Source organism: Ornithorhynchus anatinus, chromosome 3 (genome assembly GCF_004115215.2).
Source record: "Ornithorhynchus anatinus isolate Pmale09 chromosome 3, mOrnAna1.pri.v4, whole genome shotgun sequence".
NCBI lineage: Eukaryota > Metazoa > Chordata > Mammalia > Monotremata > Ornithorhynchidae > Ornithorhynchus > Ornithorhynchus anatinus.
Genome location: NC_041730.1, coordinates 38,262,242 through 38,282,363, shown reverse-complemented (window position 1 = coordinate 38,282,363; position 20,122 = coordinate 38,262,242). Strand labels below are relative to the sequence as shown.

The 20,122-nt window shown below is 40.9% G+C and overlaps 1 protein-coding gene across 1 annotated transcript in view; it reads left to right on the top strand.

The window, feature by feature from the left end:
* Positions 1 to 20,122, top strand: part of LGR4 (leucine rich repeat containing G protein-coupled receptor 4) — a 97,372-nt gene that overhangs the window by 61,451 nt on the left and 15,799 nt on the right. Inside the window, exons 3-6 of the mRNA XM_029060317.2 lie at positions 6,650 to 6,721; positions 8,414 to 8,485; positions 17,513 to 17,728; positions 18,115 to 18,186. Of these exons, the coding sequence (XP_028916150.1) occupies positions 6,650 to 6,721; positions 8,414 to 8,485; positions 17,513 to 17,728; positions 18,115 to 18,186 (432 nt within the window). The remainder of the gene's footprint in view (positions 1 to 6,649; positions 6,722 to 8,413; positions 8,486 to 17,512; positions 17,729 to 18,114; positions 18,187 to 20,122) is intronic.

Here is a 20,122-nt window from a genome sequence, read left to right as displayed (position 1 = left end):
GAGGAGGGAACTCACTTTGCCAAAGGTGATCCAGTTGCCCAGGCAACCAGGTTGATAGCCTGCCTTATCACTTGGCCTGTTTCCTGAGTTGCAATTCTTATTTCTTTTCATCAATCTTTTCTTTTTCTTTAGGAATAATGTACATTACATCAATTTTGTGGATTTTTAAGGATCTAAAATAAAAGGGAGAAAAAATTAACTGTATTAAAAAAGATGCCTTCAAGAAGAGACAGTGTTCTATAAAATTCTCTATTTTAAAATTATCCCCAGCATACTTCACTGTTAAAGTATATTCTCAAAAATGGTTCTAGCTTCCAAAATACTCTGAGGTATGAGTTCTAATTTATCCTTTTGCTTTTGACTTTGACAAGTCCAAAAGCATTATATTAAATTCATTTTCATTTTTTGTTTATTCCATGCAAGATGAACTTAATGGCATAGCAGAGAGAGCTCTTTGTTTTAAAAGTGTTCATATGATTGTCAATTTTTCTCTCCTTTCTTGGCAACAATTTGATGATTATGTCCTGAAAAGCAGTTAGTTTTAAATAAGGGGAGCGTTCTACAGTTTCGTTGAAAATGCTATCTTGAAACCTTTCTTCCCCCTCCATTCTGGGAAAAGTTTAAAGTTAACTGCAGGTACAAGAGCAGATATTCATGGCCCCTGGAAAGCAATCGATTTAGGGGTATGGGATGTGGGGGACAGAACAGATGATTGGAATATTGAGGAGAGGAGAAATGTGGGGAGTGGAAGTGAGCCAGGATTAGTCTCAAATCTCTTCCAAACTGGAAAATTTAAAATAACTCAGTGTGACCTCTATTCAGTCATGCACCAAAAGGAACAGACAGAGGATAGGAGGCAAAAATCAGCCTGTACTCAATCAGTCAATCAGTGGTATTTATTGAGAACTTACTATGTACAGAGCACTGTGCTAAGTGCTTTGGAGAGTAACAACAGAATTAGAGACATATTCCCTGCCCACAACGAGTTTACACTCATACGTAACATCCTTCTTTTTTACCCTCTAAACCTTGATCTTTAGAGGAAGAGACTGCAGATGGTACTTGTCTCAGAGGAAGGATTCTAAGAGGTGTCTGATGCATCAGTGTTCACTTACTAAAGTTCCTAAAGAGAACCTTTAGACCCTGGGAGTGATAAAAGCATGCTTGGCAGAATGATTCTTAACGACTCTACACACTTGGTCAGTTGTATCCAGTTTTCTGGAAACGTGCCAGATTGGGGGACAAAGCAGAGGTGTAGGGATTTTAGGGTGGTTTAGTTTTGTTTTTCCCCACTTTTGGTTGGTTGCAACAGGCTGAATAAACAGGAGTTGCCTTGAGTTAGGACAAGTGTGCTCATTTTAAGACATAGAAGGCTTGGTTTAACTCTGTTAGATCTAGTATACAATACCGAGTGTGTGGTGGGAAAGATGGTGACTATATTCCTGATATTCAGCTTTTTAAATTAGTTAAAGAAATTGGGAACGAAAGCTGCTGCCCCTGGCAGATGCTTGAATCCAAACCTTATGGACATCTCATAGTTTCTCACACCGAGGGGGAGGAAAAGAACAACAACATTCTCATATGTTCTCATCTTGCGGTTGTTCCCAGTTGATAATCAGGTGAAACTGTTCTTCTCTCCTTTGCTCCCCACACCCTTCCCTCTACTCCTTTTGCTAAGTAGCCTTGGCTTTGGAAGCTGGGATTTTATTTAAAAGTTTCTTTCAAGGACTGGTTTTCCTCAGCCACTCTATGGTCATGGAAGGGTCAAACTCTGAGGCTATTCCAATAAGCACCACAATGCTCTCTCCCATCAATCAATTTACTGAGCACTTACTGTGCACAGAGCACTCCACTAAGCAGTGTAATGGGAGGCGATGATAGAAAAGAGTTGGTAGACATGCTCCCTCCCCACAAGGAGTTTACAGTCCACCTGGGCAGCTCACAGTCAACCACTTCATCTTTGCCACCACTCTGCTCCAAGATTCTTGTGCAGGTTGTCATCCACAGTTCAGTTTTCATCATGATTTGTATTTTTTCATCCCTGATTTATGCTCCCTGTGAAATCTAACTGTTCCAACCTTCTTCCATATTTGTTTTACCTTCTTCCATATCTGTTTTCCCCAGCTTCCTCATGTCTTGGGCAGGACTTCCTTGCTTTCGGATAATCTAAAATCATGTGTCTTTCACCCAGATATGGTGGAGAATCAATCCACTCTTATTTCGAGAATGTATACCTGCCTGTTTCTCTCACTAGATTGTTAGCTCCTTGAGGGTAAGAACAATGTCTTTTACCTTTGTAACAGACATTTAGCACAGCGGTTAATAAATACTAATGAATTGAATGAAAGAAGGACTCCTTTGGCAACCTATTCCAGTGTTTCATAATTCCATCATTCGTATTGACTAGGCGCTTACTATATGCAGAGCACTGTACTAAGTGTTTGGGTGAGTACAATATAACAGATGGTGGACATGATCCCTGCCCACAAGGAGCTTACAGTCTTCAGGAACTCTCATCCTTAAGGTAACCATGACCTATCCTATCCAGAAGTATCCTACTGGAATCCTTTTTGTTGCGAATTCCTAGAACCTCAGAGCAGCGAAGAAAATCTGCTCGCCATCTTTAGTGTGAGAGCACTTTACCCATCTGAAGAGTGTGGAGTTAAGGCTTTGTTTTCTTTGTCAGACTGAATAATCCAAGTGTCTTTCTCCATTCTTCAAAGATAATTCATTTTCGACTTTATTTTTAGCCCCCACCGCAGCACAGCCCAATATTTCCTTCTTACCTTGGTGGTATCTTCTGGACTTCAGGACATTTTTCATAAGCCACTGGGGATCTTTAATCATTCATAGTGCCCACTTCATTTAACACTGAGTTACAGTTATGAAAGGTAAGAAGTAAGCTTGGTCAATGAGGTTATTGAATTCAGCCTTCCACAGAGTTCTCTTGTTCTCCCACAAGGATTTTATTATAGCAACTCACTAGCCGTGGGGGAATTTACAGAGGCATGTTTTCAATGCCAAGGGGAATCTATGTACCCTGGTGAGAAATGAAAAAATCAAAGAAGCACATTGCCTTTCTACCTTTCCCAGCAATTAGTTCCTTGGATCACTGTGCTGCTGGGTCTGCCTTTAGGGGTATATCATGTTGTGAAGTTTCATTTTTACATTTTGTGGCAGTCCTAATATAAAATGGAATATGAATTATCTTAAGGTTGTAAAAGTATAATTACTTGTAATTTGGGAAAGAAGAAAACAGCTATTTTGATCTGCATGAAACATTTAAAAATGTCTGATAACTGAGGATTTCCAGGAATTTTGAACATCAACCCCGTTACTATTATTAAAATCCAGGATTGGGATTATTAGCACACTGAGGATTGAACTGAACAGCAAAAAACCCATCAAAGATGTGGATTTGTTTAAAATAGTATTAAGAAAAAGAATCAGAGTAATTCCAAAGAAACTCACCTTATGGCTCAGTTTTAATAATAATGATGATGGTATCTAATCAAATTGAACACAGTCCATGTCTCTCACAGGGCTCACAGTCTGTTTCTGTTCAGATTTTGAAGAAAGGAACATTGCCTCCAGGGCCACAGCAAAAGAGTTGTTTATCATCAATGGCTCAGTCAGTTATATTTATTGAGCACTTATTGTGCAGAGCACTGTACTAAGAGCTAGGAAGAGTACAATGGAACTATAAACAGACAAATTCCCTGCCCATCACTGGGGCTGGAGGAATGGGAGGATAGGGCACATCATGTCCAGGGATCAGGTTTAGACAGCAGTTCTCAAGGTGACTGGGTGAAGGTGTTGAGGACAGTCTCATAAATGTCGTAGATGATATTAGAGTGTGGTTGCCAGCTCTTTGAAAGAGAAAATAAAATTGAAAGTGACCCAGTGAAATTGAAAATGGACCCAAAAAAACTGGATGAAATTCAGTGGGGAACAATCACAAAGTTGTAACAAAAAAAAAACAAACCTGTTCAAGGTGGAGACAGGCTGGCTAGACAGAGTGGGAAAAGACCCTCAGGTCCTAATTGACTAGAAGCAGAATATTCATCTGCAGCATAATGCCAGTTTATTTCTCTCAATTAAATCCAGTCCCATGTTGATTTTTTTTTGTAAGTATGCCTCAAAACTGAGCAGTCATCCTTCTACCATACACTGCACTGATCAGATCCATTTTAAACTGTCTAGTTTTGGTGCATTTTTTTTAAACGATGCATGGAACTGGAGAGGGTATAAAGTCTCAGTTATTTAAGGGATTGGAAAATAGAACCTATGAAGTTAAAGAAATTGGGGGTTGTTTAGTCTAAAGAAGAGAAGCTGCCTCTCAGGATCATGTCTTAAGTCTATGGTCGGTTTTTATAGGAAGGACTCTGACCAGTCACTAATAGTGGTAATATTTATGAATTGCTTTTATCTGTGCAGAAAACTGTACCAAGTATGGGGAGAGTAGGCAGAAGTGGGAATTAGACATGATCTAAGGCAGGATGGGATGGAAGCTCCCTGATAATGTGGAGGAGAGCCAGGGCTGGTTCCCAGGGAAGCATCGTTGTGGTCACTCAGCAACAACCTATAGAGAAGCAGCATGGCCTAGTGGATAAAACGTGGGCTTGGGAGTCAGAAGGACCTGGGGTCTAATCCCAGTTTTGCCCCTTGTCTGCTGTGTGACCTTTGGCAAATCACTTGACTTCTCTGTGCCTCCAGTTAACTCATTTGTAAAGTGGGGATTAAGACTGTGAGCCCCATGTGAGACATGGACTTTGTTCAACCTGATTAGTTTCTTTCTACCCCAGTGCTTAGTACAGTGCCTGGCATATAGTAAGTGCCTAATAAAACCATTAAAAAAACCCCAACTCCATAGTCTGGCACACACAGAGCATGTTCGGAGAAGGGGCCGGTGGTGGCAGAAAGGAAGGTGGTGGTTACCACTTGTTCTGCTTGAGTCATTCCTCATTTCCCCTGAAAACAGATGAGAGGAGATGGGCCTAAACCCCAGATGAAGGGATTTGGTTGGATATACACAGGAGTTCCTCCCTTTCGTAAGGAAACACTGAAACAGGGTCCTAGGAGAGACAGTGGGCCCTTCACCCTTGCTGATGTTTTTAAAGAGAATAAACATCCTTTTGTTCTATATGATCATTCAGCTGTGAGGAGGTGGGATCTAGACCAGATGAGCTCCTTCTAGCTCTGATTCTTTGAAACGTGGCTTTCTCTTTTGCTAATTTTGGCTTCTTAACTGTGGTCTCTGGCATAGTGAGCATCAGAGCTGTAGTAATATCTTTTGGTGTTGGCTTAAAAGAAAGTATCAGGAGCCCAGTGGGACTTCCACTTGCCCCTGGAGGATAGTTTGTTTTTTGTTTTTTTAAGAAAACATTTTAACAGGACATTCAAAACTAAATTTGAGACTTGCCAGCCTTAAATGTTATCGTGCTCACTAGGCCTTGGAAGGATGAGGTAGATCCAGAGCAAGATGTGGAGAAAGACTGGACCTGTCATTGGAGAGGATAGTTTCTCAATGGGCAGCAAATCTGAGCAGCAACTCCTGAGTATATCAGTGAATCAATCAATTGCTTTGAGCACTTAGTGTTCAGTGCACTGTACTGAGCGATGGTTAGAGTATAAAGTTTCTAGCCAAGCACTCAACTATGTATAGATACTGTAAATCAAACATTAAGGATGAACAAGAAGAGCAACTTGGCAGGGGGCCCAAAACTGGATTTTTAAGCTTTGGGATTTGAAGGAATGTCTCTATATTTTTATGACCTAGTGATTGTGAAAGTAAGGAGGTTGCAGGGAGGGGAGAAGACTTAAACCTCTAGGTCGTCCTGGGGCTTAGAATATGTACATTGGGAGATAGAGATTAATGTTCCAAGCTCCAACCATATAAGCCTGGAGACTTTGAAGTTGTTCAAGGTCTAGGGTGTGTCCCCAAATGCCAGGATTTTCAGGAGTGGAAGTACTGGATGTAGAGGTTCTGGAAAAATCTCCAAAACAAAGCCCAATGTACTTTCTACAGTTCTGCTTCCAAGTAGCTGCTTAACTGTTCTTCTAAATTCAACTTTGCACTATGGAAATGTAATGTTGTCTAACTGAAAGGCACACACTTGGTTTTATAACCTGGGGGTTTACACTCCTGTAAAGTATCCCATTAAAGAAAACTCATGCTATGATATTCACCTTTGACCAACTTTGTGTGAACACTAACTACTACTTCTGACATTGCCTCACTTTCTGTCGCTTAGAACAGTGCTCAGTGCTTAGAACAGTGCTCGGCACATCGTAAGCACTTAACAAATACCATTATTATTATTATTATTATTATTCTATCCAGACAGTAGTGCATCTTTGGAGGAGTGTTTCTTAATTCCCCAATACTGTTCTATTCAAATCGCATGGTAAAAATACATGCTGTGGGAGAGGTGGGGAAGGGAGCAGAGGAAAGGAAAAGATTTAATATTATTGATACATCAAACACACTAATAATGAGTTTCTGTGGTTTAGGAGTACAGAAATCAAAATAAGTGACTTGAAAGCTTTTGTTGTTTTAAAATTCCTGAGTAAATGGAATGATGTATCCTCTTCCTCCTAGGTAAAATATTTAAACATTATGTTTAAGTTATTCTTTTGTTTTTTCCAGACGACTGGCTGGCAATGATCTTTCTTTTATCCATCCAAGGGCCTTGTCTGGGCTGAAGGAACTCAAAGTTCTGTAAGTTGTCGAAGTTCTGAATTTCAGTGCTAATTACGTCGGGTTTCTTTCCACAATTAGTGAGCTGTTACTGAAAAACTACACATGGCTCCATTAGGTGGAGAGGGAGAGGGGAAGATTTAGGGGGTTGGGAGTGAGTTCAAACAATATTGTGTCTTGAGAGTCTTTCCCAGTCTATTCTACATAATTGTGGCCAGTGAAAACCTGACCCCACTGGGAGTATAATGAAATGTTACAATGTACTGTATGGCTAATGTATAAAATCAAAAGCATATTTAGTGGAGAAAATATTCTAGGCACTACCCTGGGGCTACTACTTTTGTTTGCTTTTTAGGATATTGGTTACAGGCCAATAATTCCAAAGGAGAGTGGCTCTGGAATACACAAATGTTTGAAAGTCTGTTCTTTTCATCTGGTTGTTTTCTGTTTCTTCCAAGTCAGTGAGGATTTAAGAATACAAATCAACAAACTTCTAAAGTTAATATGAACCACTGAAAGTGCCTAAGAAAGGATTTTTGATTCGCGACTAAACAGCATCCCAACTGTCCAGAGAGATTTCATTCTGTATGGGACTGATTTACTTACAGAGTCATGACAGGTTCAGGCCTATTGGTTAATTACCCAAAAGTACCTGTTAGTGTGTTTCTTTTTACTGATCACTGTTAACAATATCTTCTACTGCCAACCTAATTATTATGCCTAACAGAGTGTCTTATGATTAGTAAACACTTGGAGGCAGTGGTGGTGGTGGTGATGGTTTTATTAATGGGATGATGTTTGCATTTGTTGGTTTGCTTGTTTTATTTTAATGGTATTTGTAAAGTGCTTTACTATGTGCCAGACACAATTCTAAGCGTTGGGTTAGATACAAGCTAACAGCAGGTTAAATTGAGGTACTACATAGCACAAATAGTAAGCGCTTAACAAGTACCACAATTAACCCGCTATTCCCCAACTCCATTCAAACGATCTTCTAGTTGTACCTTGTTCTCTACTCTCCCCCCCTTCTCCTCCACTTAGTCTGATCCTCTGGTCTGGAACTCCCTCCCCGTATCAGAGAGGCCACAGCTCTCCCCACATTTAAAATCCTTTTAAACTTCCATCTTGTCTGTCAAGCTTCCCCCATCTGATTTGCCAGCACCCTAAGCGTAACATGCCATCAGTTCTCTAGCATTTAAGAATTTATTTACACCCTCCTCATTTCTAACCTGTGGGTGTCATTTACTTTGATCACTAGAGTCGTGAGTATTTTTATGTGTGTCTTCCTGTTGGGAGTGTAAGTTCCTTTGGGCAAGGAGCATATCATTTTTTATTCTGTATTTCTTCAGTGTTTCGTGTAGTGCACCAAATAGGTTCTCAGGAAATGTTGCTGCTACTACTATAATGGCAATGCTGACTAGTACTACTAATGCTGATTTTAGTTTTTGTTTTCAATATCCAATCCTTATCAATCAATCGTGGTATTTATGTAGTACCTTTTGTGCAGAGAACACCTTACTAGGGACTTGGGAGAGGGCAATAGTTACATAACCTGACCCCTGCCTTCAAAAACCTTACATGGTTTTGTTTATTCCTCAAGTATTTGCTTTGTTGAAATCTTGTTCTTGCAAAAAAAAAACACAAAAACCTCTGGAAATTTCCAGTTGGTATTATGGTAAAGGTCTGGTTTACTAACAAAAGATTTCTCTACAGAACTCTCCAGAACAATCAACTGAAAACCGTTCCTAGTGAAGCCATCAGAGATCTGGGCTCTTTGCAGTCTTTGTAAGTAGTTCTTCAATTTTGATGTTATAATAATAGTAATGGGTAGGAATGACAGAACTAAATCTAAGAGTGACTTACTTAATTAAATAGGACTTTTTTTCAAAATCAAGATTTTTTTTTTCCCCACAAAATGAACAAAGAAAACAATTCTTTGTCCTTACTGCTGTGTCCTTACTGCATTTTTGTCTTTAACCACTTTGATATTTTCAAAATTTTTGAAGTTGAGTATGCCATTTTTAAATAAAGGGTTGGAATGTCTTCCTATACACAGCAGAACATTATTTCCAAAGTGCCTGTTTCTGGAGGGAAATGTTAGTAATCTTGTTAGTAAAGTGGGTGTAGTTGTGAACTTAGGTACAATTGAAATTCCGTTGTTATGTAAAACAATCTTATCAGTGCTTGACTCCTATTTTAAAATCTGATCTCTAACCTAAACTGTATGAGTGATTTCCTTGTGGTTTTTAAGTAGTACTTAAAAGACCAAAGTTCATTTCACACTGTATTTGACCCAAGTTGGCCTGTATTCTTGGTGCTGATTACCTTTATCAGTATCAGCAATTCAGTCAGCCTCCAGCTAAACCACAGAAATTGTGAAAAATCTAAAAAAAGTTTTGTATTATTTTGAAATAATGGGGACCAAACAATACACTCTCTCCAACCTAATAGATGCTGAAATCGCACCTCTTCCTTTCCAGCTAAGTGGAAAAGAATGTTTCCCTTATTCCACCCATCAATATGGGCAGTAGTTAAGATCCTCTCCATTTCACCTCCATTCCACTAACCTTCTCTCAATAGTCACTTACCCCTTTGTTTGAACAAAATGTTAATGTTATTCATGTGTATTTTAGTCTATCCCGTTCTGGGTTGTCTACTTTGGATTATAAACTTCAAGAGGGCAGCGATCATATTTAACTTGGCTCTGCACAGTGCTTACATGCAAATTGGCATTTGATCAAAGCTTCAGATGGCCATGCTGAGTAGAAACCCAAACAAGCTGAAAATGTTTTGCCTGGGGTGACTTGGAGGGTAGAAGAGGAGACCCTCTTCTCCTGCCCAGGATTTGCAGAGATTGTAATCTGAGGATCTTCCCTTAGCTTTTTTCTGGCTCTCCCTGCAGATTTTAGGACTTGAATGAACTTGATGGGAAAGGCAATCCATCAGGACTGGTGAGGAACACTGATCCAAAAGATATTGAAAAAGAGGTAGTCCACTGGCAGTGTGGCCTAGTGGATAGAGTACAGGCTTGGGAGTCAGAAGGACCTGGGTTCTAATTCCGGCTCTGCCGCTTGTCTGCTGTGTCACTGTGATGGAGCTGGGATTAGAACCCATGACCCTTCTGACTCCCAGGTCTGTATTTTATCCACTATACCATGCTGCTTGTTGAAAGCACTTAAATACCATTTTTAAAAAGTGTAGGAGGCCAGATAATAATAATAATGATAATATTTTTTAAGTGCTTACTATGTGCCAAGCACTGTTCTAAGCGCTGGGGGGATACAACATAATCAGGTTGTCCCACTTAGGGCTCACAGTCTTAATCCCCATTTTACAGATGAGGTAACTGAGGCAGAGAGAAGTAAAGTTCACTCAATAGTATTTATTCATTCATTCAATAGTATTTATTGAGCACTTACTATGTGCAGAGCAATGTACTAAGCGCTTGGGATGAACAAGTCGGCAACAGATAGAGATAGTCCCAAAGTGACTTGCCCAAAGTCACACAACTGACAAGTGGAGGAACCAGGATTTGAATCCATGACCCCTGACTCCCAAACCTGTGCTCTTTCAACTGAGCCCGCTGGGACCAAAGAGAATGGAGGTTGTTAGAACTCTGACGGTACATGAGTTCAGTATGGCCCTGGCCTGCAGGACTGGAATGCACAGGATTCGGGCAGTCTTCTGGTTTTCCATGGGTGCTCTTTCCTCAGGAGTTGAAGAAGTTTCAGATTTTGGTGGGGAGGACGGAGCCACATGTAAGCAGTTATCCTCCCGCCACCCCCCCCCCCGCTACTATTAGCTCACTGTGGGCAGGGAATGTGTCTACCAACTCAGTTTTATTGTACTCTTCCAAGTGTTTAGCACAGTGCTCTGCACACAGTAAGCACTCAATGAATACCACTGGTTGATTGGATTGGTTGATCTCCCTAGTCCCTTCCATTATTCCCACCACCAAGAAGTGAGTCTGAACTAATTTGTTGGTTATCCAAACCCTCTTCCTGATTGGTTTGGTGCTTTAATGTCAGTGATTGGACCTGAAATTTCTAGCCCATGGAAGGCTTTCAGTCCTGTGGTGAAGGAGACACAGATGTCTCTTACCTGCAACACTTATCCCCACCACTTCATTTAAGGTTAGCAGCTCAAATTCAGGAGCTGAGAAGTCTTCACTTTTCCTGCAATACTTAAAGGAATTGTGGGGCCCAGCCCTCCATCTCTTCCTTCTTTCCCTACCCATCCTAATTCACCCTGAAGGGACATGGAAAGGGGCAGATCTGTGAAACATTTGTAGGGGCTCTATTTTCAGTGGGGATGGAGTTTTATAGCAAGAACCAAGCTGTTCCCAGTTGGGGGATATAGGAATGGGAAATATGGGAACAGAGGAGACAATTTAGGGTCCTATTTGGACAATTTTCACTTCTTCTTTGGGAAAATCAAAGGTCCTCTTATTGAGATCCTCCTCTTCTAGACGGTGATTCTTTGACATCATTCAAATAAGCATCATTCAAAGAGAAGCAGCATTGTTTAGTGGAAAGAGCACAGGCTTGGAAGTCAGAGGACCTGGTTTCTAATCCCAGCTCTGCCACTTGCCTATTTATCTGCAGTGTGACCTTGGGCAAGCCACTTAACTTCTCTGTGCCTCAGTTCCCTCATCTGAAAATGGGGATTCAGTATCTGTTCTCCCTCCTACTTTGACTGTAAACCCTATGTGGGTCAGGGACTGTGTCCAAACTGATTAACTTGTATCTACCCCAGTGCTTAGAGCAGTTCCTGGCAGATAGTAAGCACTTAATAAATACCATTAAAGATACAATAATAGTAATGACAATAATAATAGTAATAATAATCATTATCATGATTATTATTATTGCCAAGCATCCTATTTTCCATTGGGTATGAGAGTAATTCAGTGGTCGTGATTGGCAGTTTTGGTCAGATCTTGAAAACAGACAAAAGGTTAAAGAAATTCCATTCAAGGCACAGATGATTCAATTTAAAGATTATGCTCACTGCATGTCTCCTTTGATACACCGGCTACTGCACTCCCATTTCAACCCTTCATCTCAAAAGAAAATGAATGTTTGAAGGAATCAATCTAGTGTGCTTGTTCCCCTGGAAAATAATCCTTTTGATCTTCTCAGAGGTGTGTAACTGGATGAGGAAAAAAGAGGCACGAGTCTTTTAACTGATTTCTGAGGAAGCTGCCTTCTTTTAAAAACATTTCATTTCTCTGATGAAATGTTGATCTCCATGTAAACTAAAACTATGTGCAAATAAGGGCGTGCATACATGTTACCTCATGGCATTACTGACACCTGTGTATCTGTTGAGACATAAGAACTGTAGTGCCTTAGAGTATAGCCCTTTAACAAGAGATGACCATTTTTTATTGTATATATTGCAGCTAAATACCATGTGTGTACGTAGGGAGGAGGGTTGTGTGGGTGTGTATTGAAAACAATTTTTGATAACCGTAAATCGGGAATTTTGAAATTCCTTTCCAGTACAGTAGTTAGCTTTAATAGTATACTAGGTCAAAACTCAATTATGCAGCGTCATAAATTCAATGGACCGACTCTTTTTGATGGAATTGTTGAACTGAATTTTGCAGGTTTTTGTCAATGCCATTGTCCAGGGGAAAATGAATCAATCTTTCATATTTATCAAGTGCTTACTGTGTTCTGTCCTAAGCACTTGAGAGAGTACATTTTAATCGAGTTAGTAGACCTGTTCCCTCCCCACGAGGGCCTTGTAGTCTAGAGAGACGTTAATCCAATATTTAAACCTCATTTCACTAGTTGATTTTAGTAATTTACAACTCTCTTTGGAAAATGATTTTAAGCGGTCTCTTTGTAGAAGTGGTATCCTAAAGGAACCATTTGTTTTTATCACCATCTTTGCTTCATGGATATAAGCTACTGTGCTTAGCACCAATCATTCATTCATTCAGTAGAATTTATTGAGCGTTTACTTTGTGCAGAGCACTGTACTAAGCGCTTGGAATGTACAGTTCGGCAACAGGTAGAGACAATCCCTGCCCAATGACGGGCTCACAGTCTAATCGGGAGAGACAGAGGACAGAGCAAAACAGAATGAAACAAAAACAAGATAACATTATCATGATAAATAGAATCAGGGGATGTACACCTCATTACCAAAATAAATAGGGCAATAAAAAATATATACAAATGAGCACAGCGCTGAGGGGAGGGGGAGGAGAAGGAGCAGAGGGTGGGGTGAGGAGGGAAGGGCAGGGGGAGCTGAGGGAAAGGAGGTTCAGCTGAGGGGAGGTGAAGGGGGAAGGGGGAGGAGCAGGGGATGGAGGGAGAGCAGAGGGAAAAGGAGGGAGCTCAGTCTGGGAAGGCCTCTTGGAGGAGGTGAGCTCTCAGTAGGGCTTCGAAAAGGGGAAGAGAGTTTGGTGGAGAGGAGGAAGGAGGGCATTCCAGGACAGCGGTAGGACGTCGGCCAGGGTCGACGGCGGGATTGGCGGGAATGGGGGACAGTGAGGAGATGAGCGGCAGAGGAACGGAGTGTATGGGGTGGGCAGTAGAAAGAGAGAAGGAAGGTGAGGTAGGAGGGGGCAAGGTTATGGAGAGCTTTGAAGCCAAGAGTGAGGAGTTTTTATTTCGTGTGGAGGTTGATAGACGACCACTGGAGGTTTTTAAGGAGGGAAGTGACATGCCCAGAGCTTTTCTGTAGGAAGATGATCCGGAGACCGTAATGAAGAATAGACTGGAGTGGGGAGAGACAGGAGGAAGGGAGATCAGAGAGGAGGCTGACACAGTAATCCAGTCGGGATATTATGAGAGCTTGTACCAGCATGATAGCAATTTGGATAGAGAGGAAAGGGCGGATTTTGGCGATATTGTAAAGGTGAGACCGGCAGGCTTTGGTGATGGATTGGATGTGTGGGGTGAATGAGAGAGCCTGAGTCAAGGACGACACCAAGGTTGTGGGCCTTTGAGACGGGAAGGATGGTCGTGCCATCCACAGTGACAGGGAAGTCAGGGAGAGGACAGGGTTTGGGAGGGAAGATAAGGAGCTCAGTTTTGGACATGTTGAGTTTTAGGTGGCAGACAGACATCCAGGGGAGATGCCCTGGAGGCAGGAGGAGATACGAGCCTGAAGGGAGGAGGAGAGAATAGGGGAGGAGATGTGGATTTGGGTGTCATCTGCATAAAGATGATAGTTGAAGCAGTGGGAGCGAATGAGGTCAGCAAGAGATAAACTAGTCTTGGGTACCTTTGCTAATGGGGGCAAGAGATAGAAAATCTGAAAGTAATCTAAAATAACCACTGTAGTGAAAAGTCAACCTTTTCCCTGTCACATCTTTTGCCATGTTTATTCATAACTAGAAAAAATGACTGAATCGAGAATGAACAAATTTCCATTCTTTTATCACCCACATCAAGTGGAAATTTCTGAGAGAATCCTCAGACTAATAATACGAAACCCTCAAATACTTGAGATCTAGTATGATAAATTTCTCTTTCTAGATTTATCAAGTGAAACTATTCTATTTGTTCACTCGATAGTATTAGTATTGTGTAATAAGGCTTGCACCAGCACCTTTGAAACTGCTTGTTTTAGGCCAGGGGTCCAAAACAGCCAAACAAAATCAATCCTCTGGAAGAGCCAATCAGATAACTTAAATACATATTAATGCCACTTCTTCGTGGAGGTGTATTTATGAAATCATCATAATAAAAAGAATTTAAAGTGAGTTCTCTGTTCATATTGCTATTTTCTAGTGGGGCATAGAGAGAGGGAGAGGGATAGGAAAATGTGGGGAAAGGAGAGAGAGAAAGAGAATTGTCATTGTCATTTGGGAAGAGGGGAGGGTGTGTGCCAGAGTTTCAGAGGTCCATATGTGCTTGCTATCACCGTCTCTCTCACTCTCACTCTCTCCTCCTGTTCCAGCCTTGGTGCATGATGGGGGTGAGCTTTCCTGTTCTCTAGCACTGCAAGAACTTTGATAAGTACATGTAGCACCTGACACAGGACCTCAACTTATCTATACCCAGTGTGCAGGCCAATGCTACCCTTCTCTCAATGCATTTGACCCCTGATATGGAGTCTGTTCTTGCCCATTTTCCTGGCACTCATTCACAATGAGTGGCCTGGTTTGGCTGGCCTGCCTTGGAGCCAGTGCTACTTGCTGAAGTGCGTGTGTGTGTGTGTGTGTGTGTGTGTGTGTGTGTGAGTTTTGGTAGATGTAAGGTAGAAGTTCACCTCTGGATAAGGAGACAAGTCAACTCCATGGGCACTGGAGGTGCTTAAAAGCAGCTCCAGCTTGCCCTGCTATCCGGTGAAGACCGTGGAGCCGTACTGGTCCTCAGAATGGGTAGGGCTGTGTCTTCCAGGGAGTGGAGCCTCCATCTTGGCTCCATTTTGGCCTTTTCCGAATGAAAGGAGTGGAGCGAACCAGCTACTTCCTGCCCCCAGAATTGTGGAGGGGAAGTTAAAGCCAACACTGTCATGGTTTCCAGTACACAAGGGTTTTGGCCTCAGCCAAGTAGGTGCCCATGCTTGAGAGCTGTCTTTGGTTCCCAGAATCTCCAAATATGACTTGGAAGCCATAGGGTTGGTTCTAAAGTTTGGAGCTGGTTAATATATATGCAACTAGAAGTTATTCCCAAAATGCTTTGGAAAAAAACATCAAAGAAATCTTTTGAAATATGATAACTTAGGTGGGGTAGAAAATTAAATTATTGTTACAAATGCCTTTTCCCTATTCTTGAAAGACAAATGAGTCATTTTGTACATAACCCAAATTGCTACTGTTAATTTGGGGAGGAAAGCCATGACAAAGTCTAATCCTAAATAAATGAAAGGAATTAAAAATATGTTTTGCTGTAGTATGTTACACCTAATTCTTTTGGCCTGTTAGCCTCCTGATAAAGGTAGTTGATGTACTTTCCGCCTCTTTTGCTAACGTGATACAGAGTTCTAACATGTTTCAGTAGTACTTATAGAGGTTTATCTAATGAGATCATTCCTTTGCTACAAATGAGGAATGATAATCAAAACCAGCTTATTAAAAGGCATCATAATTAGCTTAATGTCCTCCTCGCACAAGTAGAAAAAAATATCTCCAGGTCTTTTTTCACAAATCTGTGGTATGGAAAAATTCAAGCTGTGGTTAAAACTGTTTGTCCAAATATGTGGTGTACATTTCCGAAGTCATCTAGATCGCCTTCATCAAGGAGCTGCATTCTTACAAAGCCCCCCATTAAGGAAAACCTGTGTTGCATATACTCAGTCCATATCTGCTTTGTACAGGTACACTTGGGCTTTTGATGTACACATGGCAAAAGTCTCCTCCTGACACCACATCACACTGATACCAAACAGACTTGCATTGTCAGACAACTATTCCCTATCAATCAACCTATCAATGGTATTGATTTAGTGCTTATTGTGGTCAGAGCACTGTACTAATCATTTAGAAGAGTAAATCTAACAGAGTTGGCAGACCCATTCCCTACCCACCATGAGTTTACAGACTAGAGGGGTAGACAGACATTAATATAACTAATTTAAAATACATAATTTAAAGATATGTACATAAGTGCTGCAGGTTGGGGCAAATATCAGATGTCCAGTGGCCACAGATCCAAGTGCATAGATGACACAGAAGAGAGAGGGAGCTGGGGAAAAGAGGGCTTAATTGGGGAAGGGCTCTTGGAGGAGATTTGATCTTAAAATCCTTTGAATGTGGTGATAGCTATGATCTATTGTGTAGGGAGTTGGACGGAGTACCAGGCTACCTGGAGGACATGGGAAAGGGATTGACGATGAGATAGATGAGATCTCTTTGGGGGAACAGGACAGATTTGCAGTGGGTGGGTATATGGGAAAGAGAGCAAACCTTATTAAAAAACTTCTTCAAGAGGCCTTCCCTAAGCCCTCTTTTTGTCTTCTGCTACTCCCTTCTGTGTCACCCTTGAACTTGGATTTGCACCGTTTTTTCCACCCGTCCCTCAACCCCACAGCAGTTTATATTACCGTCTGTCTCTCCCTCTAGACTCTAAGCTCGTTGTGGGCAGGGAATAGGTCTACCAACTCTGTTATATAATAATAGTAATAATAATCATGACATTTATTAAGCACTTACCATGTGCCAGGCACTGTACTAAGCCCTGGGGTGATCCAAGCAAATCGGGTTGGGCACAGTCCCTGCCCCACTTGGGGCTCAAAGTTTCCATCGCCATTTTACTGATGAGGGAACTGAGGTGCAGAGAAGTGAAGTGACTTGCCCAAGGTCACACAGCAGACAAGTGGCGAGGTGGGATTAGAGCTCATGACTTTTTGATTCCCAGGTCTGTGCTCTATCTGCTACGCCATGCTGCTTTCCAAAGCACTTAGTACAACACTCTGTACATGGAAAGTGCTCAATAAATGTGATTGACAGTGAGGTGGTTGTGGTCTGATAGAGGAATTTCAGAATTGGTGAGGGTAGGGCATGTACTTGTGTATGCCCAAATTGGTGAGTGTGTGAGGTGAGGTGGAATTTTATAGCCAAATGCATAGTAAAATCATGTCTGATGACAGAACTAAATGTTTCAAGATATTTGGGGGATAAAAAGGAGTAGGATTATCTGCCTGAAAGAGTAAAGGTACAAGTGGTAAGATCTTTTAGCAGTTGATATGAGCATGAAATATTTTCAAGGAGCAGAAGGGGATGAAGTTTTTTATGATGGGTCATTTTGATAAGCCTGTTGAATTATTAATCCCTCTACGAATTGTGGAATAACAACAAACTTATTTCTTCATTTGGGGCTAAAAGTTATTCTTTCATTTCTTCTTTAGGCGTTTAGATGCCAATCATATTACCTCAGTCCCTGAGGATAGTTTTGAAGGTCTTGCTCAACTAAGGCATCTGTGGCTAGATGACAATAGCTTGGTAGAAGTTCCTGTTCGTCCACTGAGCAATCTTCCAACGCTACAGGCCTTAACTTTGGCCCTCAACAAAATTACAAGCATCCCTGACTTTGCATTTACCAACCTTTCAAGCCTTGTTGTTTTGTAAGTATCTGCACTTTTTAATTCCTTGTTTCCTGTTTAACAAGATGAGGATTTGCTTTAGCTAGGATTTCAGGAAAGGGTGTCCTTTTGACCCTTTTAACAAATGAAATTGATAATTGAATAGGAATTAAATTTGATATCTTTTGGAAACTTTTTTTCTCCCTCAGGGAACCAGCGCCCCTCAAATGCACTGGCTTTTTAATAGAAAAACAAAAGTTTCAACCTCGGTGAATTAGAGTGACTCAGACTTCTGTAGCTTTCAATAATTCAAAAATTCATTTTGCTAAATCATCCTGAAGCATTTGACTAACAGTGCCTAAAGCATTTGAAACAGTGATTTTTGGACAAGACACATGTAATTTTTGTTTTAATGCTTGTCTTCACAGGCATCTTCATAATAATAAAATAAAAACCCTAGGACGACAGTGTTTTGATGGATTAGACAACCTGGAAACTCTGTAAGTACCTTGTTACCTCTGATAGTCTCATTGGTTTAGATATAGGACACGGGTCTTTTTTTTCACTGGAGACAAAGAAAAGAAGTTTGGTCTAGATGATTATGTGGTTTACAACTTTTGGATTCAGTCCATGCAATAAGTGAATAGAAGGGGAAAGTCAGATTTTTGATGGGGAAATGTAAGCATAAGCATCAATTTTTTAATAATACACATGGACAGACTAACCCCATAATGCATCCCGCTCCTCTGTATGTCCCAGCCGGAGCTATGTCACGCATGAATTGCTCATGTACCCCAGGATCTGTAAGCCCCATCCTTGATGGTGTAGCTATCACTGTTGTTATATCAATTTCTTCAACTACCTGTTCATCTCCTTATCCAGTTCTGTTTTGGCTATTCCCTGTTCGGAGCAGTTTTTTCTCTTCTTTCCAAACCTTGAACTCAGACCCTACCACTCCTGTGTTTTACCGAAATTGATTCACTATGATGATTGTTTGACCCTGAATTTCAAATAGAGTTCCAAGGGTCAGAACCAGATTTGTATGTTGGCTTATGGATTATCCTTCAAATTCCATAGAATTTTGAGAAATATCTTGCAGAAAACTGAAATTCAGCTATTTCTCTTTCCAAAATGGGTAATTCTTCGGCTATTTCTGCTTTATCTGAATGTCCTTCAAATCTGCGACCCCAATAAGACAGTGAATCTGCAGTTAATGCCAAAGTCTGCAGTCAGTTAAATTCTCAGCTTTCTGACAGACAACACGTTTTGAATGGTATTTTAGCATTTTATAAACACTTTCAAAAAAATTTCAACTGAAAAAAATCTTGTTCCTATATGAGAAGTGGGATTGGGGTGTGGCAAAACTGAAACCACTGATTTTTGCATTTTCGTTTGGTTTGTTCATTTAGTTGCTTTCATTAGAAGGTCTGCATGTTTACTGATATTGGGCAGGAAACTGTACTCTCCCAGTGCTTAGTACTTACTGAAAGTACTCAATAAATGCCATTGATTGATCTGAGGAAACTAACTGAAAAGCAGCATGGCACTGTGGATAGAGCATGGGGCTGGGAGTCAGGAAGTCATAGGTTCAAATTCCGGCTATGCCGCTTGTCTGCTCTGTGACCTTGGGAAAATCACTTCACTGTGCCTCGGTTACTTCATCTGTAAAATGGGGGTTGAGACTGTGAGCTGCATGTGGGACAGGGACTGTGTCCAGCCCAATTTGCTTGTATCCACCCAAGTGGTTAGTACAGTGCCTGGCACATAGCACTTAACAAATACCATAATTATTATTGTATTTTAATGAAAATTGCCAAAACAGTATTAGGTATAGTTTTTAAATGCTCCCTCCTATTTAAACTGTGAGCCCCATGGGTAACCTGATTATCTTGAATCTACCTCAGTTCTTAGTGCAGTGGTTGGTACATAGTAAGTGCTTAATAAAAACCACAATTATTATTAGGAAAAAAAATCATTTTTTTTCCTCTGAGCATATTCATCCCATTGTATCTTTACCATACCATACTGTCCCTTAGTAGTAGTAGTACTAATAATCTTTATTAAGCATTTACCTTGTGCAGACCATTGTATTAAGCTCTGGGAGAGAATACAAAGGGGAGAATTAGACCTGGTCCCTGTCCCTCAGGGAGCTCATATTCTAGAAATAGAAGTGGGAAGAAAGGACTGGAGACCATCAGGAACAGTGAAATAATGAAACACAGCAGAAACAAATACACTAAATAAGACAAAATCAGTGACATGCTGTGCCTAGAGGAAAAGAGTTAGAATTTTGGGTGTCTTGTGACTGCAAGTCCAAGGCATAGTTCTTACCACAGCAATCACTACAGCTGCCACCAGCTTTTCTGAGGATTTGTAGAGGCCTCATATGGTAAGTGCTTTTCTCTTTCCCACTAGGGTAGTGGAGGCAGGGGGTGA